The sequence below is a fragment of the Trichoderma asperellum genome, chromosome 1, assembly GCF_020647865.1.
Source record: "Trichoderma asperellum chromosome 1, complete sequence".
Taxonomy (NCBI): Eukaryota; Fungi; Ascomycota; class Sordariomycetes; order Hypocreales; family Hypocreaceae; genus Trichoderma; species Trichoderma asperellum.
In genome coordinates this window covers 4,800,529-4,825,101 of record NC_089415.1, presented here as the reverse complement: position 1 = coordinate 4,825,101, position 24,573 = coordinate 4,800,529, and the positions used below count along the sequence as shown (strand labels likewise).

General features: G+C 50.4%; 8 protein-coding genes across 9 annotated transcripts; 4 read left to right on the top strand and 4 right to left on the bottom strand.

Annotated features, from left to right (window-relative positions):
• Nucleotides 1–10: 10 nt before the first annotated feature.
• Nucleotides 11–1,614, bottom strand: TrAFT101_001488 (uncharacterized protein). The gene is made up of 3 exons (XM_024903563.2): nt 1,223–1,614; nt 519–1,107; nt 11–400 (listed from the first exon to the last, which is right to left on the bottom strand). The coding sequence occupies exons 2-3, from the start codon at nt 954–956 to the stop codon at nt 128–130; spliced, it is 711 nt and encodes a 236-aa protein (XP_024762590.1). The 5' UTR covers nt 957–1,107; nt 1,223–1,614; the 3' UTR covers nt 11–127.
• A 5,236-nt stretch (nt 1,615–6,850) lies between these two features.
• Nucleotides 6,851–8,940, top strand: TrAFT101_001487 (uncharacterized protein). Its single transcript, XM_066126338.1, has 3 exons — nt 6,851–7,294; nt 7,871–8,042; nt 8,109–8,940. The coding sequence occupies exons 1-3, from the start codon at nt 7,284–7,286 to the stop codon at nt 8,634–8,636; spliced, it is 711 nt and encodes a 236-aa protein (XP_065982439.1). The 5' UTR covers nt 6,851–7,283; the 3' UTR covers nt 8,637–8,940.
• Nucleotides 8,941–9,250: 310 nt separating this feature from the next.
• On the top strand, nt 9,251–10,608 carry TrAFT101_001486 (uncharacterized protein). The gene is made up of 4 exons (XM_024901783.2): nt 9,251–9,467; nt 9,662–9,794; nt 9,969–10,082; nt 10,223–10,608. The coding sequence occupies exons 1-4, from the start codon at nt 9,378–9,380 to the stop codon at nt 10,285–10,287; spliced, it is 402 nt and encodes a 133-aa protein (XP_024762587.1). The 5' UTR covers nt 9,251–9,377; the 3' UTR covers nt 10,288–10,608.
• Nucleotides 10,609–10,643: 35 nt separating this feature from the next.
• Nucleotides 10,644–11,817, bottom strand: TrAFT101_001485 (uncharacterized protein). Its single transcript, XM_024907735.2, has 3 exons — nt 11,600–11,817; nt 11,321–11,471; nt 10,644–11,214 (listed from the first exon to the last, which is right to left on the bottom strand). The coding sequence occupies exons 1-3, from the start codon at nt 11,635–11,637 to the stop codon at nt 11,140–11,142; spliced, it is 264 nt and encodes an 87-aa protein (XP_024762586.1). The 5' UTR covers nt 11,638–11,817; the 3' UTR covers nt 10,644–11,139.
• A 1,540-nt stretch (nt 11,818–13,357) lies between these two features.
• Nucleotides 13,358–14,787, top strand: TrAFT101_001484 (uncharacterized protein). Its single transcript, XM_024899700.2, has 2 exons — nt 13,358–13,826; nt 13,894–14,787. Exons 1-2 carry the CDS (start codon nt 13,577–13,579, stop codon nt 14,601–14,603), a joined length of 960 nt encoding a protein of 319 aa, XP_024762585.2. The 5' UTR covers nt 13,358–13,576; the 3' UTR covers nt 14,604–14,787.
• A 507-nt stretch (nt 14,788–15,294) lies between these two features.
• On the top strand, nt 15,295–18,388 carry TrAFT101_001483 (uncharacterized protein). Its single transcript, XM_066126337.1, has 2 exons — nt 15,295–15,893; nt 15,967–18,388. The coding sequence occupies exons 1-2, from the start codon at nt 15,697–15,699 to the stop codon at nt 18,203–18,205; spliced, it is 2,436 nt and encodes an 811-aa protein (XP_065982438.1). The 5' UTR covers nt 15,295–15,696; the 3' UTR covers nt 18,206–18,388.
• TrAFT101_001482 (uncharacterized protein) lies at nt 18,349–19,186 on the bottom strand. The gene has a single exon (XM_024907733.2). It carries the CDS (start codon nt 18,886–18,888, stop codon nt 18,643–18,645), a length of 246 nt encoding a protein of 81 aa, XP_024762583.1. The 5' UTR covers nt 18,889–19,186; the 3' UTR covers nt 18,349–18,642.
• A 651-nt stretch (nt 19,187–19,837) lies between these two features.
• Nucleotides 19,838–23,620, bottom strand: TrAFT101_001481 (uncharacterized protein). 2 transcript variants are annotated; one of them, XM_024903562.2, is made up of 4 exons: nt 23,115–23,620; nt 22,760–23,053; nt 22,590–22,699; nt 19,838–22,531 (listed from the first exon to the last, which is right to left on the bottom strand). In XM_024903562.2, the coding sequence occupies exons 1-4, from the start codon at nt 23,262–23,264 to the stop codon at nt 20,401–20,403; spliced, it is 2,685 nt and encodes an 894-aa protein (XP_024762582.2). In that variant the 5' UTR covers nt 23,265–23,620; the 3' UTR covers nt 19,838–20,400. The 2 variants fall into 2 exon arrangements, with proteins under 2 accessions (XP_024762582.2, XP_065982437.1); XM_066126336.1 differs by having other exon boundaries at nt 19,838–22,699.
• Nucleotides 23,621–24,573: the final 953 nt, after the last annotated feature.

Sequence of the window (24,573 nt, the reverse complement as noted above, 5' to 3'; positions counted from 1 at the left end):
CTCCAAACTGTGATGTACAATTCGTGACTATGCTTAACCAACGGCAGGCGTGGGTTCAGGCGGGACTCTCTATAGGTCAAGCTGCGCTCAATAGGACTTACTTCGCTGGAGGCAGGTGTTTATCGTTTCATGCTCCCCGGTGTAGTTTGAAAGCTTCATAGACTGACATGCCTTTGAGAACATCTTCCTTTACTTTGGCATCCGCTGCAACAAGGCTAGGCAACATTTCTAAGACCTGGTCGACTTTATCTCGTGGGATAATCACAACGCCGTTGCCCGAGTCGCTAAACGCAACGTCGCCTGGGCTGATTTGAACTCCGTTGACCTCGACAGCAACCTGGGTAGCCCATGGCACGCTGCTACCACCAGACCCCACGGTAGAGGTACCATAGGCCCAAATCTGTAACATTTAGACCAGTGCTAAGAGCTCGTCCATAATAGGAGAGTATCGAAGAGGGGAGGGGGTGTGTTCACATCGCGTGGCAGGGATAGATGAGATGGCGATGGGGGAAACTTACAGGCAAATCGGTGCTTCTCAACTCGTCCAAGTCTCTCACTCTTCCGGCAGCCATGATACCTGCTGCCTCGCGTACTTTCATTCTGAGGGCCAAAATTCCACCACAGATGGCGTTTGTTTGACCTGGGGGCTGCTTTAGCACGGCAAAAGTCCCTGGCTGGATCAAATCAACCCAATGGGAATCCTTGGGGATATTTTTCGCGGGCAAGCCATCGTCGGACGACCGTTCCTTTGGGGCAAATAAGACTGTGAACACAGGGGCGATGGTAACTTGTGGTTCAGTAGCTCGGCACCCTTGTTGCGGGCTATATGCAACGAGGTCAGCAATGTAGCCGGCGCCGGGGACTTTGAGCTTCAGCAAAGCATCCGAAATATCACACGCCGAGTATTGTGCAAGCTGTGCAATGATGTCGCCAGACAATGCTGACGACTGAGCCATGATGAAGTATGACGACAATCTTGATGTTTGTCGCTGGCGATCTCAGTTGGCATATGACTCCAAGCCGCTCATCCAAGAACAGGCCGAACTGACCGGGATTTTCCTCTGCCCGCTATCTCGGCTGGATATCTCAATTCCGAGTAGTATTATTCTACGGAGGATTAGTTGGACCTTGCTGAGCAATCTTTACTGCGGCCGCCGCGCCGTCGTACCTTGCACCGCGGCAGTCGGGCTGAGTTGGCCGGATTATCGGAGTGCAGACGCACAGATGAGAGCACCTGTAGGGAGCACCTGGAGGGAGCACCTGGAGGGGGGTGAGAGTGGGAATAAGTCGGTGAACGCAGCCGGGCTCAATGGCTGTTAGCGATGCGAAGCAGATCTAGAAACTGAGCAGAGCAAGGCTGGGCCAGGTCGCCAGAGACCGGGGCTTGCAGTGGAAATGATTTGTGTCTGGGCGTTGTGTGATGCCTCAGGCGGCAGCTTATGGCGAGCTAGACTGGCTGGCAGGCAGGTAGCACTGAGTGGTGCAGACAATGGCAAGGTCGGGGGCAGTAGCGATGGAGGGCCGTGGAAGAAGGGAGCAAAGGGAAGGAGATGCTGCGGCGGCAACTGCAACTGAAGGAGGCACTGAGTAGGCCGAGGTGCACACGCTACGAAGTAGTCGGCAGCGGCTGTAAGTCGCAACCGCACAATGACTGGAAGGCGTCCATGCATGTGCCAGAGCTACGCCAGGGCTGATGGAGCTGTGGGTAACTGCCTGATGTGGTCGTCCACTTACAAGCGGCGTTCATTTAGCAGCAGTGCTTGGCATTTTAAGGTGCAAAGCAGCTAGCCAACCGTGACCACACAGAGCTGCCCACCGGCGCATTAAACCTCCCACGCTTTCCAGCCTCCCTGTCCGACTCTTACATAGTAATTCTCAATGCCCGCAGTGAGTGCTTACAGTGTCTGCAGAACTTTAGATACGGAACGGGAATGTGAAAACGAAAGAGAACATTGAAACAGATGAAGATGAAGCTAGGAGAAGCCCAATGCCAAGCCAAAATCCCCAGCGGCTGTCAATGGCCTGCTGTGGGGGTGGCCGGAGCAGAAACGGGAACCGCCGTAACACGGGCCGGCCAATCAACCTCTGTACCATTCCAAACGCCCTGTTGCTGCAAGCTCCATCAGGCTTCATCCAGGCCTGGCCGACCCTCTGGCAAATTTCGGTGAAAGAGCGCGGTTTGATAGGATCAAAACGAGGGTCGCGGAGGCCGGCAATCGGCGTCGGCGGCGCAAATAATACCACATTGGTTGCTGTTGGCGTCCCCATGAAGGTGCATGAGGTGCCTCGTGCCAGACTTTGTGCCTGAATGAATGCCTGGACATACATGGGACGATGGGCCCCGTTCGTGGGGCTGGCATAATACAGTACGAAGGTGCAGCAAGTTCTATGTGCTTCTACCTCACAGCGATAGCTATTGCATCGTAGCGGTGGCAGCAGTACCTACTACAGCATCTGGCTGGTTTCAGGCTTGCAAGCTTGGAGAAGACACTAATACCACGGAATGCTACCCCCAAGCAGACTCGTTCTCGTTGAGCTGGCGTGGATGGCGCTAACTGTAGGATCATGCAACTCCTTACGAGTGAACAGACAATGGGTGACAACAAAAGAATCATTCAATACGAGAATCTTTGGAAGGATCCCAGACGTGCATAATGAGGCTGGATGATAGCGAGTTTCCGATTTGCTGAGAAACGTCCCTGCGCGATGGCCAGCGTATAGAGTGACAGACAGGGTATGGGGTAATGGAGGGTCGGCTGGAGTAAAACAATAACAACAGACAGCCGGCGGTAATGGATGAATTCGCCCTGTTGTGGCCGGTGAGCATGTACGCTGGATGTGGTGGCGGGCTGAGAGCTAGATCTTGTGAAACCGGTCGAGTCGTACAGGATGCCGCGACAAGCCGAGAAAAGATGAAGTGTGATAGGACATTGCAAATATTCTACTCCCAAGCAACTGAGGTCTGGCATCACAATCGCTGTGCATCGAGATGTCGGAGATGGGTTATCTCACTGACTACATTGCCTGATTCTCAACAAGTCATGGGCCAGTCGGAGCCCCTCCGGCCACTGCGGAAGCACAGCTTTACAGAAAAGGTAAAGCATAGTCTGTGTGGTGAACTCATCAAATGCGACAGGGGCTTGAAATGCGAATCACAACCTGCCACAATGCCAAAGAACCAAAAGAGAAGTAGAAATAAAAAAGTTGACAAGATTCTGCCAGTGGATGCTGGAGCCCTCGCTTACCCATGTGCGGCCGATGGCAGGGGCCGGTGCTAGTGCTTCTGCGGCTGTCTCCAATGGACAAGTAACTGCAGATCCAACCAACCCCATGCAAAGTCGTGGCAGCTCAACCTGAATATGTTTACGCCTGACAACTGAGACAGCCAGGCTGGACGAGATGCATGAAACCTGGCACAGCTGTATGCTTCCAGGTGCGTGGCCAGTGTCGATTAGCCTATACACGAATCGCAGAGGTTCTCTTGACTGCGCTTCTGTACTCGAAAACCCATCTTCTCTTCTGCCATCTGCGGCCAATTTCTGACTATACAAGATAGATTGGTGAACAATTTCTTACGGAATTGTACAGAATATCTAGTCGATCAATACTATCATTGCGCAAAAGGGGCCAGTTTCCCCACCACCCAGACTGCGTGGCTAGATCGATGACCGATTTGGTGGTGGCGTGTGTCGCGCCCCTCCCCTTTCGTCGTCCAACACCCCTCTGGTGCCTCTGATGAAGGCTTGAGAGAGCTGGACAAACGCAGAGCTGCAGCAGTAGGGCAAGCCACAATGTCTCGGCGCTGGCTGTTCCGCGCGTCTCTCATTTGACACAACTGAAGTTTGGCTGCACATTTATAGTACGTCGCCTACATCTTACCGGAATCCAGGAAGTAAATCCGTTGGGCTGGTTTTGCTGCGCGGGGCACAGCATCTCCTGACAACTCGAGACAGCATGGACTGCTTGTGTGACTCGCCAGTTAGCCAGGGCAGATGAAATAGAAGCAGCTCGAATCAGGATTCCTAGCTCACCGTGCACACGCGTGATGTCAGTTCGCGTCTGGCTGTGGCCGCTTCCATTCGTCCTTTTGGTCTTCCAGCTCATCGTTACTATTATTATCTCACCATACTTCCATCAGGCCGACGACTCTCTTTATGCGTTCTGCCCTTTTCGGATGTCAATGCTTGAGTTGCATCCACCAACGTCTGGCCAAAGTGATAAAAACACAATAATATGACAGTGGTGATGATGCTTACCAGACAATCCTATACATGCATATACGGAGCACGCAGTACGGATTTGCATTATACGTTATACGTATGAAGCACCACCTGGGCGTGGCCACTTTCACTCATGCCCCCGTCCCCAATCTAGGTGACATGTGCCTATTGCGGAGCATGCTATATAGGACATCTGCCACGGGTCGGATGGATCCCAAGGCCACAGAGCCGGCGAGTCGGGTCCGTCAAACTGTGACTATTATTCCGGGCGATGTCATGTATGATGCTCTCCCCTGACTACTGGGCGTTGGGCCCCCAGCACATCCGACTAGCCCGTCGGAGTAATTGGCCATCTCCCACGGTTAATCCCCGATTCGAACGTCTCGGCGACAACATCTCTGGAGAGTTTCCAGACGATGCAAGGACCAAATACGGGGTAAGCTCGATGCCATTCCAGAGGGTGACTTTTGCAGGGCCAGGACCAGTTGCCATTGGCCACGCGACGCCTCGCGACCCCGGCTACTACCTTAGGTCATGTAACCAATTGCCAGCACAGAAGCCCTGGTATTGAGCGCTACACAACGCGCGTGTTCATATTCCTAGCTCCCGCGCGGTTCTCCAGTCTTAGCTGACGCACCTCAAGCTAGATGCTGCAGCCTCTGCGTTGACCTCATGTATAAGAAGTTGTTCCATGGTCAGATAGCCTGGTCGAGGCGAATCTTAGAGGAGGCTGGGAGGATCTATGGCGGCAGACCAGGTTCGACCGGCGAGGAAGAGAGGCTGTCAAGGCTCCGAGTTTGCATTGACTACAGGCGCGTGTGATGCATAGGCAGGTACATACATAGTATTTGATGTAGCAAGCAGCCTACTAAGGTATGTGCATGGGTTGTTGACTTCAATGTCTGTCGCAACGCCCTGCCGCGATTAAGGTTGTACCAGCATAGCGATTGATCAGCAGCCCAGGCATTATAGTGGCGGGCAGAGACGCGATATGGGGCCCGGCCCTGGCCTATGGACGCCGGGAGGAGCAGAAGCGTGGCTGTCCTGCAGGCGCTAATCTGCTAGCCATCTGAGCAGGCCCAAGGTACGAGGTAGGTACAAGCGCTGCTTAGCTGGCCTAGCCTTGACCAGGGCCTGCGATCCATTCGATTATAGGAGGCTTATACCGAATGAGGATAGCTGGCCGCAGCCGCCCGCACACGTCTGAGCTGTCACTATTCTTGTGTATAGGCGCAGACCTAATACTACCGGCAGATATATCTATCTCCTTCTCCAGCACTAATAAGGGGAATCTAGTAGCTTCTACTGTATGTGGGGGAGAGATTGTGTTGCCGTACTCTTTGTGAGATGAGAGCCTTTGGTGCTTTGTAGGAGCAGGAGGCAAGGCTGATTATAGTAGTAGTAGGTTAGTAGGTTGTAAGATACCACCCACCAGGCTCATGGCAGGTGCCAGGTAAGATAGAGCGGGGGATTGGAGATGCGTTCATCCCTATGATTATGACTGGGTGCTCGGATTAGTACACGCAGTACAACTCTGCACGACCAGGATTTGATTTGATGATGATGGCGGGTTGCTTGATATGTGCCGCCGGGGGGTTTGCCGCTGCTGGCCACACGAGAAGGACGCAGCAAGCCCTCATTACAATACAGCAGATTTTTACACACACACCACTTTGTTACCGCAGCATCATTATATCTCCAAATTGAGCAAAAGAACTAGCCTAGCCCTTACAGTGCACGGGCATTTCTCCTCAGGACGGTAGCAGGCGACGTAAAGGGGCGTTTCTTTTTCTTTCTGGGGAGAGGCCAAGACTACGCATATCATGTCATGTTTGGTTTTTCTGCCCCGGTGTTATGGGAAAAGGATTTGCTACCCAGTCGAGCAAAATATTGGCCCATACCCTAGTAATAAAATGGGAAAAATACCAATTACCTGGTAGTAGTTATTATCATCTTTGACACCTCTCAGAACTGCAACTTAGACGCAAGACAGATGGAGGCTCGTAGGGATGGGGTGTATGTACCTTGGTACCAGCCTGCCCCCCGTCCATTGTTTGCGACAGGCGAGCTGCTAGCCACCAGCTGTGACTGGTGGTGCGATGGGCTGGACGTGTGGAAGTGTGAAGAAGAGCCGCTTTCTGCACCACCAAGAAACCAGACTAGCACTGCTGCTGCTGACTCTTTGGTGCTAGCGAGGGCCTTGCCGTGCTTAGTTGCGCGGTTCTCCGTGCATCTTTTGTGGACTTGGCTCGGATCCTGCTCCATACAGGACCCAGCGCCAGTTTATGCTAGTACCTATTGCTGCTGCGTACCTAGAACTATCGCTGCCATTGTACTGTGCGCCGCGCCTAGGTACCTACATACTTGTACGCGGTGGCCGACTCGCTCGCTGTCTGTGTTGCTCTTGGGCCAGGCCAAGGTGCTCCAAACGAGCATAACGCAGGATTACATACGCCCGTCCACGGCCAACATGCCGCCTGACAGATCACCTCACACAGCGCTTGAGTGAGTGCTTTGGATGTACTCGGATGTACATGCAGGCAGCTGTTCCCCCCACACCCCTCCTCTTTTCTTCTTTTTTTCTGTTCCATTTTGGCTCCGTCGTCTCCTCACTCCGCTTTGGCTGAACTCACTCCGAGCATCCACGTCTTTCTCGTGGCCTCGTCACAAACCACCCCCCAGCCACCCGTCTTTTTTTCTCTCTCTCTCTCTCCCTGGTCTCCTCTTTGTGGCCTTCGTCGCCGTTTCTGTCTTTCCCCCGTTTGGCCCAACCAACCTTGAGCCCCTGCAACTAAGCCCCACCACACCTCCATCAACAAGGGCCCCAAAGAGCCTTTCCAGGGCTGTCGAAAGGACGCTTGCGAGATCTCCTGCTAGCACCACCAAGCAGCAGCAGCGGCAGCACTACCACCGCGCCCAGGACACAAGAAACACACACCGGCTGCACTGCTGCTGCACGGCGTGCCTGTACGTGGACGGTCCATCGAGCGCCTGCTCGTCTAGCCCAGCGATCCGGATAGGAGCTAGGGTTTCGAGCAAACCCTTGTCAGAAACATATACACAATGTCAATAAAGTAAGCCTGCGTCGCGAGCCACCGTCGTCCCGTCTCTTTTCTCTCCTTCTTCCCATGCCCCCATCCTGCTGCGTCTCTGGTTCACTGCCTGTCGGTCCCATTTCTCGATTCTTGTAGCTGGGCTGCGGGCTTCTCGTCACCTCTGGCAGGAAAACTATTTAATTCCTCCCTCACTCTTCTTCTGTTCTTGCTTCCTCCTCCTCGACCTTTCCTCTCTTCCTCTTCTGCCTCCTCTTCGGCTTCCATCTTCATCTGCTTCATACACAAGGGAGAGCAACCCCATCTTCGTCTCTGGCTCTTTGCTTATCCCATTCTTACCTGGTTCTCTTACCTTTGTCTTTACCCGCCTACCCACCTGCCCATCTGCCTACTTGGTCAACAAGGCCATATCTATCCTCGCTGTTTGCCTTGCCTGCCTGCCAGAGAGTGTTTCTGGCCACGGCTTCTTGCCCCGCTATCGAGCCCAGAGGTTCATGGGAACCATGTGCCTGGGCCCCGCCCCACGATGAACAACCCTCATGACTATCTTATCTCGAGCGCTCCCGAGCGGCCGATAGATCCTGACAATGCCGATAGTTGGGTTATGCTCAACCGGGGCGGATTCGTGAAGCTGAGCAATGAACGAATCTTGTACAAGCTCGATTCGCGCATATCATGCGAATTGTCCGTCCCTCCCGAGCTAAGAGACCGCTGCGTCCCGTTCCAGCGCAAGAGTGACAGGGGAGCTCTCTTCCTAACCAACAAGCGGGTTGGTTCAGCCTTTTGGAAACAGCCCCATAATGCCTCGCTCTACGAATGCTAACTTGGACGCCAGGTCATCTATATCCCCTCAAAGCCAACGCAAGAGCCCAAATTCGAATCCTTCAGCGCCCCCATTCTAAAGTTTCAAGATTCAACGACCTCGTCGTCTATGTGGTGGGGATGGGTCTGGAAATCAGACTGCATCCCCGTATCAGGGGGCGGCATTCCACCTGAGATCCCTCGAGTCGAAGTCAAGTTCACCTTCTCCGACGGCGGGATGATGGAATTCAACGAGGCATATGTCGGCTTGCGAGAGCGTCTGTTCCAATACCAGGAAATGCGCCGGGAGTTAGACGCCAGCACCGAGGTTCCAGACGAACCTCTGCCTGCCTACTCGGCCGACGGTGGTGGCCAGCAGCAGCCGCCTTCATCGTCGGATCAGTTGACTGTCCCGCGACCCAACCGCTCAGACAGCTCTTCCAGTCGCCGTGCCCCCAACGAGCCGCCGCCAAACTACGATGAGGCGCAAGCGCAGCAGATCAGCAACCGATTGGAAGACCACATACGCAACGAGGCCGATCGTGGTGCTGAAGAGGAGTAGACAGGATAATGGGTGCTCCGTAGCGAAGCGTTTTTGGGTGAAGCGAATAATGAGACTATGAACTATCTCTGTGTGATTTTGCGCTTGCTTCTTCATGTAACGGACAAGCTAGACAGTTGAGTTTAATTCGCCGTAATTTATTGCTATTGGGTGGAATTTGGATGGCGTCAGTACGATCAAGTATATTACAGTTGGACAAGGGGGATATATTAGAGCCCTCCAAGCCCATCTCTTTGTAGGGCCCGGTTTGATAAAATGCAAAGGATTTCTTCTCTCTTCATAATTATATTCCCTACAAAGCTGCAGATTGTCTACTCCTTGTGATTCCATCCATTGTCCTTGTGTCACCTCGCTCTGCTTTGGCTGTGGAGGTAGGGGGTAATACAACCCATACAACCCCTCCCCATTCAATCGGAGATCTTAAACCCCCCAGTCTTGGAGTGAGGATCAGCCAAAAACGGCAACCCCAGCTCTGCCAATAGCACGCTGCACGATAGCCTGCCTGGCAGGTACGTACTTTGCACTGATCGCTCTTGCTGCTGACAAAGCCAAAAAATAATGTGACAAGTCCCGTGACTGCGGTCGGTTGGGCTGGACCAATCAAAATGCCTCAATTCCGGGTCAGCTTTTCGCGAATTTGACCGACAGCTTCCGAACCGCCAATACGCCTCATCCATAACGTACGATACCGCACACGGAAACCGATCACACGGCGATACCACAATTCGCCAAATCATCGCAATGGGTATCTGGGACGCTTTCTCCGAGATTGTTGAGGCGGTGACGCCATGGAGTGTTGTGGAGGCCGAAGCTCCGGCTGAGGAAACCCAGGTAGGTGGGATGTTTTTGGGGGGGTGGGAAGAGAGAGAGAGAAAAAAAAGTGATACCCTTGGGCAGCTCTGCAGGCTCTTTGGACAGAAGGGGCGGTCAAATCTGTCCTGCGGTGTCGAAATTACAATCACATTTTTCTGCATTAGGGGGAGATGTTTGTTTTCTTACGGGTCTGGAACTAATTGATGTGATAGGAGGCTCCCGAGGCCCAGGTAGAGGAGAAGAAGGAGGAGCCTGAAGAGGAACCCGCCGCCGAGGAAGAGGAGGAGGAGGAGGAGGAAGAAGATGAGGAGGAGCCCAAGGATCCTAAGGAGGAGCTCGAGGAAGGTTCGTGATTCACTCGTCCTTTGTCATTTTTCTCTCTTTTGCGCATGATGTGCTGTCGTCGCTGCGGATGCGGGGCGAGGCATTTCCGCAGCTCATGCGCCTCGAGAGCGTTTCGCGACAATTGGTCTCCCCCTTTTCACAGACATTATATGCTGACGAGAATTTGCTATCCAGAGTGCAAGAACTCTCCCCAGTGCTCCCCCGCCAAGCACCACTTCGACGAGTGCGTTGAGCGAGTTCACCAGCAGGAGAGCGAGGGCGAGGCCAAGGAGGACTGCGTCGAGGAGTGTACGTTTATACACCGTTTCCCCTTATCGCTCCCAAAGAAAAAGAAGGGGAATGCACGCCATTTTCTTTGGCTACCCTGATCGAGCTCAATATGTCGCAATGATCGGTCCAGTTTTGCTAACATGAGAGAATCTTCTTAGTCTTCCATCTTGCTCACTGCGCTTCCGCATGCGCCGCCCCCAAGCTGTGGTCCAAGCTGAAATAAACGTCCTTATGGAAAAGAAAGAAAACAAAAAATGAATCATACGCCCGACGAAAGCATGCTCGAATCTGGGAAGGGAAAAGAGAATAGAGGGGAGGAATGTCGACAAAAAAGAGTTCAATTCACCTTTTGGTTGGGATATGTTCATTAGATGGCCGGCTTCTCTGTCCACCACGGCCTACGACAAAAACAGCAGCTTCATCGTTTCGGCGGAGCTGCCCTGTGTGTAATCTTACGCTCAGCGAGCAATTGAAAAAAATAGATTTTTCTCCTTCATTTTCCACCATGATGACATGGTTTTCTCGTCAACGCCGTTTGATTTTTTACAAGGCAGTGACAGTCATTTTCATTCCTTGTTTGAAATTTTGCATTATGCCTAGCTATGTTGAACTTGCTGTTGCTGCTGTTTTGCGCTCGTGTATTCTGCGATAATAACAAGGCCACGATGGATTATCCTTCCACTGTTACAGATGTGACCTTTTGTGGTGAGTAAATGTGGCCGACTTTAAACATTTCTGCCAGCTCCCCATGACTAGCAGCTTGGATATGTTCAAACCGCCATTTTTATCGCGCAATCGCCGTTTAGCTGCCACCACTGCATCATCACGGTCTCAGCGAGGTCCATATATCTCAGTTACCTAGCAGCTAGCATCATAAAGCGCATACCAACAAGAGAACAAAACTTTCGACGTATTCAGACAAAAATATATTACACACGACCAGGTCTTTATCTATCAGTCCCGTTACCGTACAATGAACAATCGCCCTAGATCAGAAGCCAGAACGTCGAATGGCTAAAAAAGAGAAGAACTTCCAAGAGAACGCCAGTTTGCTAGTCACATGGTATAATCAGCTTTACAAAGAAATCGCGCCCCTTCGGCTCTCTCGAACGTGGAGCATTCCTTGCAGGCCACAAAACACAAAGAAGCCCTAGACGTGAAAAGCATTATTAGACAAGAAAAAAAGGTAATGGATATTATAGCGTATAGCTTGCTGGATGTCGAGGGATACGGATCGGATCGAAAGTAAGACGTACAATGTAGACGAAGACAGCAGTAAAAACGGTGCCAGAGACGGCCTTTCCATCAGCGGGATCATCCACGCCTCCGACGAGCTCCTCGTGGCCGGATCGATACAGGGCGGCGAGGACGGTGAGGATGATGATGGCGAAGAAGGAGATGACGGTGCTGTTCAGAGCCCACCCCGCAGATTGTTAGCCATTAGTCGTTTCTTACTGATTTGATATTTCTTTGCTCGTCCCTGGATGCCGGCTTTGGGATGGATTTCAGAAAATCCCGAGATGAAGAGGACGTACCAAGACCATGCTTGCATAGCACTGACGACGGGCTTCATGATGGGCGAAGGGGGGGTGCGTGCAAGGCCAGACGCGCGGCCGGAAAGACGAGGCAGGGTATAGCGCTTTCGCTCAGAGAAACGAGACGGCCGAAGAGATTACAAAAAGAATCGCGATGAAACCTCGGTGTTTGTTGCAGCAAATGATGTTAGTGGCTGGGTGGTATGCAGGTTGCGTAGCTGCCAATAGCGCAACTACATTCTGTAAAACGGAGCTCACCAGCGCCGCGGCCGGGGCTCAAAAGCAAGCAGCCCGATTTTCTCGGTGCCTTGGATGTCAGGCACTAAATGAGTGTGTTCGGACTGCTATAACTAGACTCCGGGGGTGGGCCTTAGGCGCGCGGAAGTGGCGGCCAATCCTGAGACGCGGCGCTTATGTGTACCAGAGTTGTAAGGGCTCCTTTGGACGGGAGGGATCTGAGCAGGCATTCTCTGTTTCCTTAGAATAGCTATTTAGCGCCAGATTTGCGTGGGTCTGATCTTTTCATTGGCTGCGATGAGAGGCGCATAAACAAGATCGCTGGACAGAAAGAGAGGCTAACTAATGATAGATGGGACTAAGGCTGGGATGCCAATTTCACGCCTTCTTGTTACCTAGGAAGTTGTGGCTTAGCAAAGCTCAGTGACGAAGCAGCATTTTCTTGTTCCACAATGGTAGGACCATGATGATGCTCGTAATCCACCTACGTCTTGGAATCGAGACACAAGGCGTGGTGTATGAGCCTAGTATTCATGTTGAGCACTAGCATGCCATGCGTGTAAGCTTCCTCATTGTGTTCACGCATTGCCTGTTTATTCACTCTTGCAAATCACTTACAGCTTTGAATAGCCAAATACCGCCAGAGAAGCTGCAGCCTTTCTTATGTACGCGCTCATACCCCCCTTTTTCTAAAGGAAGCATTTTTAGGCTCAGCTGGCCCGCCCAATGTCGCACCGCAGCACGGCTGGCCGCCTATCATCCAGCCAGGGGTGCTCCTTGTGCGAATCTGAAGTCGCATCAGGCAGCCCTTGTCTGTCCAACCAGCTTCTGTGGCCTGGTGAATGTTTTGGGGGGGGAGGGAAAAGCATCTCAGTTCGATGGCTGCCAAGCAATCCCAAATGAAAGGCTGAAAGTCCTGACAGCCCTGGCGGCTCGGTCGGAACCCGGCAGGCAAAAGATCTGTTTAATAATGAAGATGAAACGGAGCGGGCGATTGGAGATTTCTTGAGATCTGGGAATATATATGAGAATGGGCTCGGTTGCAGTGTCCTCTGTTGTTTTGCCTTTCATTTCCGCTGCTGCAAGGTCCCTTTCCTTGCAATACATTTTTGTACGTCTGTGGAGCCGGATATCGACAGATCCAACAAACAATCGCCTTTTTTTTTCGGTGAGAGCACCGCAGGTCGAGTCATAAGTCGTACCGCATAGGAGTATAGGAGCAAACAAACAGCCCTATTAATCAACCAGCAAGCGAAAAACGGGGTTATCTATTTTTGTCTCACTTCGCTACAATCCCGCCCCCAAGTAACATTGCTGTCTGTTACTCGAGAACAAGAGAGAGAAAGGGCCAAGCTATCGTCGTCGCCGTAGGCAGTATTATTAGTTTTGAGATTTTTTGGAGAGAGGAGTCTTTATCCAGAGCTAGGTATGTGCATGTGCTTTGTACGCCCTTAGGATGGAAGTCATGGTTGTCTCGAGCATCCGTTGTCTTTCTTCTGTCTTCCCTTTGGCTTCGCCCGGCTGCGGCTTCCCGTCACCCTCGTGTTGTTCGTTCGGACCTATAACTACTTTGCTTCTCTCATCTTCACTCTACGAGTTATTTTAGATCCAGTCTTCTCATCCATATTTTAACTTGTATCGCGCTTACACTATTTTGCAATACAGTTTTACTCTCAAAACAGGTTGACGTATCTTATTTCACCACTACTAAGAACGACGAAACCTCTCTCCGTCATTACAATGCGGGCTTGTAATATTATAGCGGTTTTCTCAACCGTAAGCTGTGCCGCAGCTAAAGACGCCCCCGTCGTTTCTGGCAATCCTCAAGGCGTTGAATACACGGCCACTCTGCCCAAGAAACCTTTCTTCCCCAACGCGGAGCTGGTGGGCAACGTGAAGGGTAATGTTTCGGCAGTGGCAGCTCCTGGCGGCAAGGGTGTCAGATTCACCGTCCAATTCGAAAACTTTCCGAAATCAGGTGGCCCTTTCTGTAAGCATTTTCCATCTGAAGATGTGATTTGACGGCATCACAGTGGTTAATTAACTGATCCATGTAGTGTACCATATCCATGAGAAGCCAGCTGTCGACGGCAATTGCACATCGACTTTGGCGCATTTAGACCCATTCGATCGTGGCGAGACGCCTGCTTGCGATGATTCCAAGCCCGAGACTTGCCAAGTCGGCGACTTGAGCGGGAAATACGGCAAAGACGGCAAAGTCACCTCTGATCCTTTCTTGGCTGAGTACTTTGACCTCTACACCTCTATGAAGCCGGATAATCCGGCCTTCTTTGGCAATCTATCGATCGTCGTCCATTACGCAAATAAGACACGTCTGACCTGCGCCAACTTTTCCAAGCTGCAGGTCTCAAGCAGTGTTACAAAGTCAGCTCAAACTACCACCAGCTCTCGCACTGCTACCAAGACTCCAATTACAACTGGTGCCCATAAGGTCGTTGGGCCTCATAACACAACAATCTCTCGCAATGCCACAGGCCCCCATCATGCTACAGGTTCTCTAGCTACGAAAAATCCCCATAATATTACCAATGTCCTCTCTGCTACTGGTGCTCCTACTAGCACCGGCATTGTAACTGCTCCTGGCGGCCTTACCACTTCAGCGAGCTTCACTACTGCCTCTACCAGTGATGGTGTAAGTGCAGGTGCCACATCATCTACTGTCCCCTTTCCAGGGGCTGCTGCTGGGAACAAAATCTCGATCTCTCTGCTTTGTGGTGTTGTTGTCATAATGCTACTTTCCCTGTGAGACACTAAAATGGAATCGCCTTGCATATAGGTAGAGTGTTTGTGCAATACCACTGTTCGGGATGGAACTGGGACTGGGTATCTTTATTTGCTTCTTTCTTCTCATACACATTTAATGATAGAACAATGTTTACTTCTGAGCAGGCTCTTGCAGCTAGACAATAAAAATTCACATACATACCTCCTTTATTGACGGCTCTAACGTGTGAAGCGCATAAAGTGCGACTAGTGGGATGCGGCTGAGCTGTTTAATATTACGACTCAACGCAATGCATGGTTGCATTTTAATCTCCTTCCGTCGAACTTCATTGGTCACCCAAGGCAGGGCAAAACGCTGAGGCAGAATATAATGAGGCTGGCCGGCCTTTGGAGCGCCACCATGCAGGCAAACTGTGCTTGATTGCCAATAGTTTTCTTTCTGGCGTGCTCCCTGCTTACAACATGGCATGCAGTGACAGCTCATAAAACAGAAGCGAGTCCCGCTGTGGTGGTGGACTTTGTCGCGCGAATGCATCGGCAATTATCATGAATCGTACAGGACTTTGTTTCAGGCTGCTACTACAAAGTACTTACGTTGCAGCTGGAATATATATTTACCCAGTATATATAGGAAGAAAAGAAGAAAAATTAGAGGGGGTGAAATCAGAAGTATAAAAGGAGTCTCAGGCTTCACCTCTAATTTACCTTTGGTCTGCGTCTTTCACGTGATTGACATTTCCACCACCAGCTGAAAAGAAGCAGCCACCAGACTACGGCGCATGCATTTTGAGTTCTATCACAAACAGCTTTTCTCTCGCGCCCTTTGTTTGTTTGTTTGTTTTTTATCAGACCTTCTTGGGCTGAAGCTTTTTATTTCAGAACAAACTATTTTCCTCCATACCTTTTTTTTTCTTCCCTACCCGCCAATAGCCTTACCAGGACGGCCCCAGCATTCTTTTTATAACATCACTAACTGGAGCTCCAGCCTCTTTTCAGCTACTCCACCACCCCACGTTCTCTAACGGGAAGCCTTTAGCAGCATCCGACGTCAATCGCATCAATCGCGCTCGAGCATGATGAGATTGTAGAGATTTAATAGGATAACAAACAGCAGAATGGCGAAGAAGAAGGTGAAGCAGGCAACGGGCGAAGACGATGGTGGGATTGGAAGCCAGCCACCAATGCCTATTCCCGCAACGCATCAAGCACAGTCGTCGCCCAGTCCAAGCTCAAGGCAAAAATCTAGAACTACCGACGCGGCTCAATCGACAGCAGCTCCAACGGGGCTTGCAATATGTCGCAACAAGTATGTGTATGGCACTCGTTTTTTAATAATCCTTGTTTTATCTTTGGTCGGGCTTCATTGACATTCTTATGAAAATCAGACATTGGCGCTACATCTCTTCCTATCACGGACCGTGGTTGCAGATGCCGTACGAGATACTGGAGACTATCGCCAATATCAACTACAATACGCCATTGCCGCGGCCCCTCGATGCTGCCTCATTCTTTGACCTTGTCAAGGTACGACGGTTGGTCGATGAAGCTACCAATCTTGCTGTGAGGGCTGCTAGTGACATCGCCTCGCCGACACTGACCAACGTCAATGGTGGCTTTCCAAGTATATCTTCGATGATTTCTCATGGAATGGGCGCTTCAGGCCATAGCGGGAGACTAAGCAGAGAGCGGAAATTTAAAATGAGAGAGCAGGCGAGCCAGAAGCTTGCGCGCGCATATCGCTTGGATGAAATCGTCTGCAGTGTTGCGACTATGCAGGGCGCGTCGCCGCTTGAAGAAGTGGGCAGTCTTGTCTTACAGCGCAATTCAAAGGATCCTGACGCCAAGTATGTTCACTTTTTCCATGAGAAGATACCGTCAAGGAAAATGGCCGAAAGTACGAGTTTAGAGCCTCTGACAGAGATTACTGGGGATCGCCCAGGAGAACCAGAGGTGCTGCGAACACGCGCGACGGTAAAGGTATTCCAGAACGACTTAGAAGGCGCAGTTTTCGATCTTACCCATGCCCTGTCCATATCTCAGTTCATCCGCAGATCTCACCAACCCAAACAGGAGGATACACAAATCGTAGACTCACAACACACTGCCGCTAGGAGACGGCCTCATGATGTCATTTTGCCAGAAAAGGACCAACCGAGCAGCCTCGAGGCTCAATTATACTTCCAACGGGCGTCAGTATACTTGACACTCGCTTCTGATAATGCTGTGAGCAGCATGCCGACACCACCATCAAGCAAAACCAACGAGAATCCAGCAATTACCAGCTCCGGGGATGGAGAGGTAGAGGCAGAGGCTAGCGACCCAGGCAAAGAGATGTTTCGAAAACAGACTGAATCACGGAAAATGGCTAAAACCTTTGCCAAGCGGGCTATCAAAGACTACATGTCTTTTCTTTCGAATCTTCACTATTCGCCTAACCTCCCGGCCAAAATAGCCAAGGAGTTCAACGACCGTGTCAGCATGGTCATGCACGGCATCCGCAGTTCCAGAGCCATTGATACAAGCAGTTGGACATCACACACTGTTTACTCTTTACCTGACCTTTTTCGCTCTGTTCCTCCGACAGACCTTCCCCCGTATCCAGCTCAAGATCTAATGAAGCATAGTGCTCAGCAATCGCTAGGCGAAACTGCATGCGAATGGGTGACGTATCATCCGCTACTCAGTGACGCCTTGCACTCTCTCCTTTTGGCTCACTGTCTCGCTCAGACCTCCGCCAAAGAACTTCAGCGACATGCTTACATGGTTGCTCGTCTTGTCAGGCTTTCCGACGGATATCCCTTGTTTCAAGCGAACAGGTCATCTGCGCGAGCCGATTGGACGGAGCTTGTTCACTGTGCTGGAAATTGGTTACAACTCAGTTCTTCGTGGGACAACTTGTGCCAGCCGGCGCCGCTACCTTCATACCTTGAAGACTCGTGTAAACACCATTGTCTAAAGCACGGTAGCAGCCACAAAACTACTCCACATTCTGAAAGATCCATAGCAGCCTCGGCTGCGGCAGCGCTTGTCGGTGGAGGCACTTTTGACGCTGCCGCCGCTGCTGCCGAAGAAGAGCAGCGTCGAAAGGAATTAATCCGCGAGCAGGCTATAGCAGATACTCTCGATGATGAGCGCGTTACTGACGAAGTTTCATTCCGAGCAGCCGTTAAAGCTCGCGAGAAGCGAGCTCAACAAAATGAAGCTTTATTTTCTGACAAATCTTCTGATGGTGCCGCCGCTACTATCAAACCAGGTCCGGGTTTAAGCATGAACAGTTCGAATGGAACTAACGGGGCCAATGGCACCAGTGATGCAAATAATATGAAGGCCACAAATGGCGCCAATGGCACAAACGGCTCAGATAGTGCGAGGAACGGATATAGGGCTATAAAAGAGACTGATCTCGAACCCCTCTCATCGCAACGCTGGTCTACCGAAGACGGAAAAGAATACACTCTCACGACCGAACGAGCTAATGCAATTGCGCGATGGGTACAGGAGGCCCCTGTTGTCACCGGCATGACGAAACGCAAGAAGCGAACCAAGAGGACGGAGGGCAGTGCCAATGGCCCCAACACCAAAGTCGATGAGGCTGAGAAGGGCATTGAGAAGCTGGAAATATAAGTACGTAATTGTAATATGGTAAATAGGGATGCATACTATATTATTATTAATGCAGTAATGAGAACGACTCTGGGAAGATTTCACTAACTCTCGCCAAATACTCGAGCGGGCAGGCATCTCGATGCTACCATTTTGATGATGTCGATTCCATAAACATATTGCTTTCATATACACAGAACACGCAATAGAGAAAACATCAAGTTTCTAGCATTTAGTTTCATGATTTCATGTGTTAAATACAAATATGAAGTCGAATAGTAGTTTCTTCTCATACATCTTCATCGCCACCTAGCTCCCGTAAAAGTCGCGCTGTTCCTGTCAATTATCCCGCTAAACCTTTGCAAAAAAGAGATGGATTTGCTACCAATGCTTCTCCTCGCCATTTGGTCTCTTCCATCATTTGTATCAAGGCAGCAAACCCCAATCCTATGCCAACTTTAGAGTGGTGTATATCCCCTTGAACGAATCTTCCCATCAACCAACGTCCGCCACTTCCTCCTCAGCATCTTCACCGTCTTATTTTCGTCTTCTGAATGTACTGAACTCTCGCTATCCTGAGTCACGAGGCTTGTCGAAGTGGGAGACAGCTTGAGGAGCGGCGAGAGCGGGAAGTGCGTTACAAAGTCGTTGTATTCTTCTGCGTTGGTGATGGGCACGATGAATGAGTAGGACGGTTCGATCATTGTGGACCTTTTTTTGTTTTTGTTTTCTTCTCGCTTTGAGAGTTGTTTGTGCGATGAGGGGGCTTTTGTGTTGTATAGCTTGGGGCAGCACTATTCGCTTGAGACGTATAAACAATGATGGCGTTTTGTGCTTCTTGAATATCTGGTAAGAGGATACAATGTTGCAGAGAGAATAGAGAGTGTTACAGAGGTTAGAAAGCTCTTTGAATTGATGTTATGGCGTAAATCACGGCACCAGCCCTTTTGTCAGCAGAGAGAGTGAGACCAAATTGATAGTAGTCTGGATCAGGGATGCCGCGGCGGAGATTTCATTCCCTCTGCCGCGTACCATTCCTGCCAAGCCTCTCCCTTTTTATAGCCAATATTACAGTCCTGGCGTCTACGCGTTTAAAAAGCATAAGGTTGTTGTTAATCTAGGATAAATTTATTTTTCTATTCGCGGTATTAGAGACGAGGAATACTGCTTTACGCGTCGGTTTCATGAAGATGATGCTCCTCCCTGATAAACTATGCTGTATAACATGTAATGAAATATAGCATGAGAGCCCCTATCGATCAAACAACTCAAAACGATCAACAGCCACGAACATAAAACATACCATTGATAATTTGATAACTATTGCAAAGGTTCCGCAAAAGCAAAGAGCGCGTTTTCATGAGGACATGGGAGATGAGTACCCTCGGTGTGGCTGAAATGCTACGCGAAATCCGTGTGGGGATCGACAAATCACGGTATAGATACTAGGCCTATGTAAATGGAAGCCTCGCGTATAAAAAAAAAAAAAAATGCAGGATCACAGAGATGACGGCTTCGGGAGAGGGGGGGTTAAAAATGCTGTGAAACAAGTATTGGCCTATGAGGGGCCGCTGCCCAGAGTGATCCAATATATATCACACTGGTAAGGGATAGTGTATCGATGACTTACTTAATCTTGGTTGTCTTTCACTCCCTTGATGGAAAACTACCAGCTACCTAGATACTTTTTTGTATTGCATGTAGCACGACCCAAAGGCAGGTCCCGATAATGAATGATAGAGCTGATTCTCTAGGAGTAACTCCTTCGTACTTTTAATGAAAACTATAAACGCACTTCTCAAAGAAACGAGTGGGCAAGTAGAGTGAGGGTCTATTATATGCCACTCATCGTGAGAAAATATAGCGTTTGCTGTCTTGCACCAAATATGAAGGACATAGCCAGCTTTAACCAGCTCCAACTACCATTCATGCATTCGCAATGCTTATTGCAGCTCTACATTGCAGCTATCTCTGCTAACACTGATTCAAACTCCCAAAAGTGTCCCTGTCCAAACGCCCAGTTCTAGTCCCAAATGTAAATGCAAGCAAAAGAAAAAAAGAAAAAAAAAAGCCTAAAGGCACAATTGCCATACGAACTTCTGTTACCACCACGTATCCATCTGCCAAATCAGAGAAAGAACAAAACTCCATCATTTTTCATGGTTCAATGCACGCCGTCATATACAACGCATTATACGAAACTGAATCGCTCATCTTTAGCTTTCAGCTTCAACAACCTCTAAGCCCTCCAAGACTTTGATGGCTCTGGTGCCTTCCATTTCAAATCGGTTGACCAAAGATTCGCATTCGTACTTGAGCTTCTTTTCAGCTTCCGCCGCGTTAAAGTAAATCCATTCTTCCACGCTCATTTGTCGCTCTGGACTGGTCAGCTCGTTGCCTCGCTTCAAAAATCTATCCACATCATTCTCCTTTCCTGGGGTGCCAAGTGGTGAGCCAAAGATGGCTTCTAAGCTCGCAGAGGCCCATTGTGTTGTGCTTCGAAGCCCGGTCATAACGTTACGCTTCGAAGGCGATCCCTGAATTGGCGTTGCTGCCACAGGTGCCAATATAATACGCTTTGCATCGCCAGCAGCGGGGGCACGAGACACAGGAGGCTGGTTCTCTGCATCTGATGATTGGGGAGATTGTGATGGTGACAGTACTGGCTGTCTAGCCGAAGGTACAGGAGACAGAAGCTTGGACGGAGTACCTGGCAGTGGAGCCAGAGATAGAGCATCTTCCTTGGGCGAGAAAATGGCCCGCAAAGGTGATTGTTTAGGAGGCCGGGGGAGTGCTTCTGATGGCTCAGGAGCTTCGACAAACTCCTCGTCAACCTCTGTTTCAGTCTGTTCTGTGGACGTAATGTCGACCATTTTCTTAGCCGGTCTTCCACGGCCACGTTTCACAGGTGCATAAGCATCTTTGCTTCTCCCAACAGCTGTATAATCATGGGCATTCTGCGATGTAGAGGAAGCTTTAGATGGTCGTCCTCTGCGTTTTGGGGCTAGAGCAGAGGCAGCCTCGCTGTCTTCATCTGCCCCTGTCGAGTCTGGAGACTCATTTGAAGGTCTACCGCGGCCTCGCTTCACGGAAGCTTTAGCTATATGGGTATCCCCAGACTCAGCGGATAATAAAGACGCCAATGATTCTCTCGACGGCCGGCCTCGCCCACGCTTAATCGGCTGTTGTGCCGACTCGTCAGTCTCAACGATAGATTCATCTTGAGATGTAAGTGATGCCCTCGGGCGCCCACGTCCACGTTTTCCAGCAGGAGGTGGCAAGTTTGGTATCTTCAGAACACTCCTAGTGCTACTCACACTGACATCAGCCGATGCCACTCTTTCTTCTTCTTTCTGTGACTCCGAAAATTCAGATTCAGCCTCAACCTTCTTAAATTTGAGCTGCTTAAGTGTCTTTTGTACGCCAGCTTTACGGCCTCTCTTAGGTGCTGATTCTTTAACTTCCATCTCCGCTTGTAGAGCTTGAAGCTCATCTTCAACCTCAATCTCATTGGGTTCAGGCACGGCCGTTTCCAACATGGCATGCTCAGGCGACTTTGGCTTTGCGATTTGAGTAGTTTCGGCTTCCGAGTCAGTTATTGTTCTGCTTGCTTTAGCCATATTCCGCGTCGAGTCAGAATCGTATGCAATCTCCTCGTCATCGGTGAAGTGGTATTCTAGATCAGCCTCCAATCGGCGTTCAATCTCATCATCATTTAGAAAGCCACCAGGGGCCCGTAAGGATGCCATAGAAGCGTGTGAATTCAGCTTCGAAGTGCGTTTGCGACCCGGCCTTGATCTAGATGATGGTGCTCCATTCTTCTTGTAGGAAACACTGGAAACATCGGTCATTTCGGAGTCATCTTCATGGGCTGCAATGTTGTCAATGGTGTCGTCGACAGAAAGCTGCGACGCTCTCTTTTTCAGTGTAGGCCCACCCATCAAGCTCATTGTCGATTCCTCTATAGCATCACTCGACCTCTTTTTGCCTCGCCTAAGTTTCGGCGGTTGCGTGTCTTCTTCCATTTGGCTGCTTTCATCAAGCAATTCAGATGGCTCCTCCTTTTTGGTCTTCTTCCTACCAGCTTTCGCGCCCGTCCCCCTCTTTGCTCTAGGTTTCTTCGCCCCAGGCTGTGCGGCCGAAGATGAACCTGTAGCAACGCTATCGTCGAACCCAGCACTCATATCAGAAGGATTTGAGATATCGGTGGCTGCTGCCCCACGTGACTGGGCAGATACAGATGAGTTGCGTGATGCCCTTCCACGGTTAGATGCCTTCCCTAGAGCTTTATACTGGCTAACTAGGGAGAAGAAAGGACAGTCAGGAGACCGGTTGTAGTGCTCATCTCTAGGGCAAGGTTAGTTATCAGTTGGCGCGACTCGAGTGGTGGATGCGCAAATCTTACAAAGGCTTGTCGCCTTGTTCCCATCCATCGAGTGCCAGCTGACAGTATGCACACGTAGCCATGTCATCCGACTCCCCAGTTGGCGTATACTTCCACCCAGCTTCTACTAGCTATTGAAGGTCAGCACGACATGTCAATCAATACTCTCTGCCGCTCAAGAGTTAGCACACCTGCTTAGTCTTGCATTTCCAGCCCCTTTTATTCTCATGGGGCCATCTGCCGGCAAAAGTCGCCTTGCGCGCTTCGACCATTTCGGGATCGTTGGGGTCTTCTCTTGCGTAATCTCCAATATCGGCCTCAATGGCAGCAACCAATGCCCAACCGCAGTGGGGCGCATGTTTGACATGCTCGTAGACCGGGTCGTCGCCAGCTTCCCATCCATCCAATCCCTTTTCGCACAAGAAGCATATCGTATTGTCGGGGCTGTCGGGGCTAGGGCTGAATACAAATCCGGCTCTGGCAAGCTATTCCTACTGTCAGTTTCCGGTCCGTCAAGTTGTGCTGAGCGGGAGAAAGGGCGCATACGCTAGTGGCCGAAATCTGTTTGTGAGGCCAGTTGAGTGCCTTGGCTGCTCCTCGTCCGCCGGTAGCCGATCCGCGCTTCTTGGTCGTCCTCTGAAAGGAGGCTAGGCGGGCTTCGTAGGAAAAATACTGGTCAAAATTTATGGTGGCCATGTTGAGGATCGCCTCAAGCGCAGGCAGAGAAAATCAGGGGCGAGTCTGCTGTGGTTCGATGCCTAAGTCTGAGAAAGGCTCGCCGCAGGTGCGAGAGGCGTAGAGCTCTTGACTTGACCAAAGATCAGAGACACCGACGCAGCATCTCAGGAAGGCTCAAGCGCTTTTACTCCGCAGCCGCAAAGTATCGAGGTCCACTTGGTCGCAATATGCGAGGGTCGTCGTTTGTCGGAGATCGTCTAAAGGGGTCTGTCAGTTTCGGTTCGATGACGGAAATTCGTCCTCCTTGAGCGTGTTTCGAGCGACGAGTCGAGCAGCGGCTGTGCGACCAGGCCAGGCGGTGGAAATGTTTGTTTGTTTTGTACTCTGTATGTGTCCAGCGATAGCATCTGTGGTGTCGTGACGTGGAGCGCGTTTGTTTACTTCAGCCGATTCGTGGTGGGGCGGGCTTCAGCCACAGAAATCGCAAATCTCAACACTAAAAAGCCCCTGCAGACGCCACACAACGAGAGACATGTCGGCTGGCCTGCCTAAAACCCCAAAAATCGCGGTAAAAAATTCTATAAGTATAAGCATACAACTCTAATATTGCCTATACCGTTATTGGAGCAAAGACTTGTTAAATTTGAGTATAGGTGCCTACATAGGTTTCTACTACTTTCTTTCATAGACGCTATAGAAAGTAAATAGACCGAGGAACCCATTGACAGAGATGGCTACCTGAAGCAAAATGCGAGGTAAACGTCATATGGTATAAAACATTAAATCACCATGCTGGCTTCGTCTTTTTAAGACTAAGCAGGCCAACTTGTCTAATTAGTACATTTAATCAATTGCTAACAATGCACGTGCTATGGGCAATATCCGCTACTTTTCAATTCAGGCCGTAGTCGGCTATCGTGCGGTGTATATTAATAGAGCCAGAGTCCTCCGTGTGGGCTTCTCGTATAGGGACATGGATATGAGCTTGAAGGATGTGGAGAGGCTTGAATTGTACTATCTAAGGCTAAGATGTGGGAATCTATATGTAGTACAATGGAGTTGGCATTAACTTACATTATATCGAGAAGACTACAGCACTGGCTGCCCGGAATGCATGTACGCACTCGGTCATTTCCTAAACCAGTCCTTTGAGCATCAGCCCATGAACTGGGTCCAAGTTCCCTCCGAATTCATATGGATTGACCTACCGCATTCCCTCGCAAAGTTCGATGGTGGAGATCTCCACGTCATGACAAGATTATTGATGTTTTGCACCGCCCCATACCATAATGAGAGTAAATGAGTATTACGTTATACTATATTAAGT

Coding starts and splice junctions, on each gene's coding strand:
- TrAFT101_001488 (XM_024903563.2), bottom strand. CDS start 956: ATGGCTCAGTCGTCAGCATTGTCTGGCGACATCATTGCACAGCTTGCA. Junction 401..518: donor TGAGAAGCACCGATTTGCCT/GTAAGTTTCCCC, acceptor TAAATGTTACAG/ATTTGGGCCTATGGTACCTC.
- TrAFT101_001487 (XM_066126338.1), top strand. Junction 8,043..8,108: donor TCTTCCTAACCAACAAGCGG/GTTGGTTCAGCC, acceptor CTTGGACGCCAG/GTCATCTATATCCCCTCAAA.
- TrAFT101_001486 (XM_024901783.2), top strand. CDS start 9,378: ATGGGTATCTGGGACGCTTTCTCCGAGATTGTTGAGGCGGTGACGCCA. Junction 9,795..9,968: donor TAAGGAGGAGCTCGAGGAAG/GTTCGTGATTCA, acceptor TTTGCTATCCAG/AGTGCAAGAACTCTCCCCAG. Junction 10,083..10,222: donor GGAGGACTGCGTCGAGGAGT/GTACGTTTATAC, acceptor GAATCTTCTTAG/TCTTCCATCTTGCTCACTGC.
- TrAFT101_001485 (XM_024907735.2), bottom strand. CDS start 11,637: ATGAAGCCCGTCGTCAGTGCTATGCAAGCATGGTCTTG. Junction 11,472..11,599: donor GCTATGCAAGCATGGTCTTG/GTACGTCCTCTT, acceptor GGCTCTGAACAG/CACCGTCATCTCCTTCTTCG. Junction 11,215..11,320: donor CTGCTGTCTTCGTCTACATT/GTACGTCTTACT, acceptor TTTCACGTCTAG/GGCTTCTTTGTGTTTTGTGG.
- TrAFT101_001484 (XM_024899700.2), top strand. CDS start 13,577: ATGCGGGCTTGTAATATTATAGCGGTTTTCTCAACCGTAAGCTGTGCC. Junction 13,827..13,893: donor GAAATCAGGTGGCCCTTTCT/GTAAGCATTTTC, acceptor TGATCCATGTAG/TGTACCATATCCATGAGAAG.
- TrAFT101_001483 (XM_066126337.1), top strand. CDS start 15,697: ATGGCGAAGAAGAAGGTGAAGCAGGCAACGGGCGAAGACGATGGTGGG. Junction 15,894..15,966: donor ATATGTCGCAACAAGTATGT/GTATGGCACTCG, acceptor TATGAAAATCAG/ACATTGGCGCTACATCTCTT.
- TrAFT101_001482 (XM_024907733.2), bottom strand. CDS start 18,888: ATGATCGAACCGTCCTACTCATTCATCGTGCCCATCACCAACGCAGAA.
- TrAFT101_001481 (XM_024903562.2), bottom strand. CDS start 23,264: ATGGCCACCATAAATTTTGACCAGTATTTTTCCTACGAAGCCCGCCTA. Junction 23,054..23,114: donor AACAGATTTCGGCCACTAGC/GTATGCGCCCTT, acceptor CAGTAGGAATAG/CTTGCCAGAGCCGGATTTGT. Junction 22,532..22,589: donor GAACAAGGCGACAAGCCTTT/GTAAGATTTGCG, acceptor ACCTTGCCCTAG/AGATGAGCACTACAACCGGT.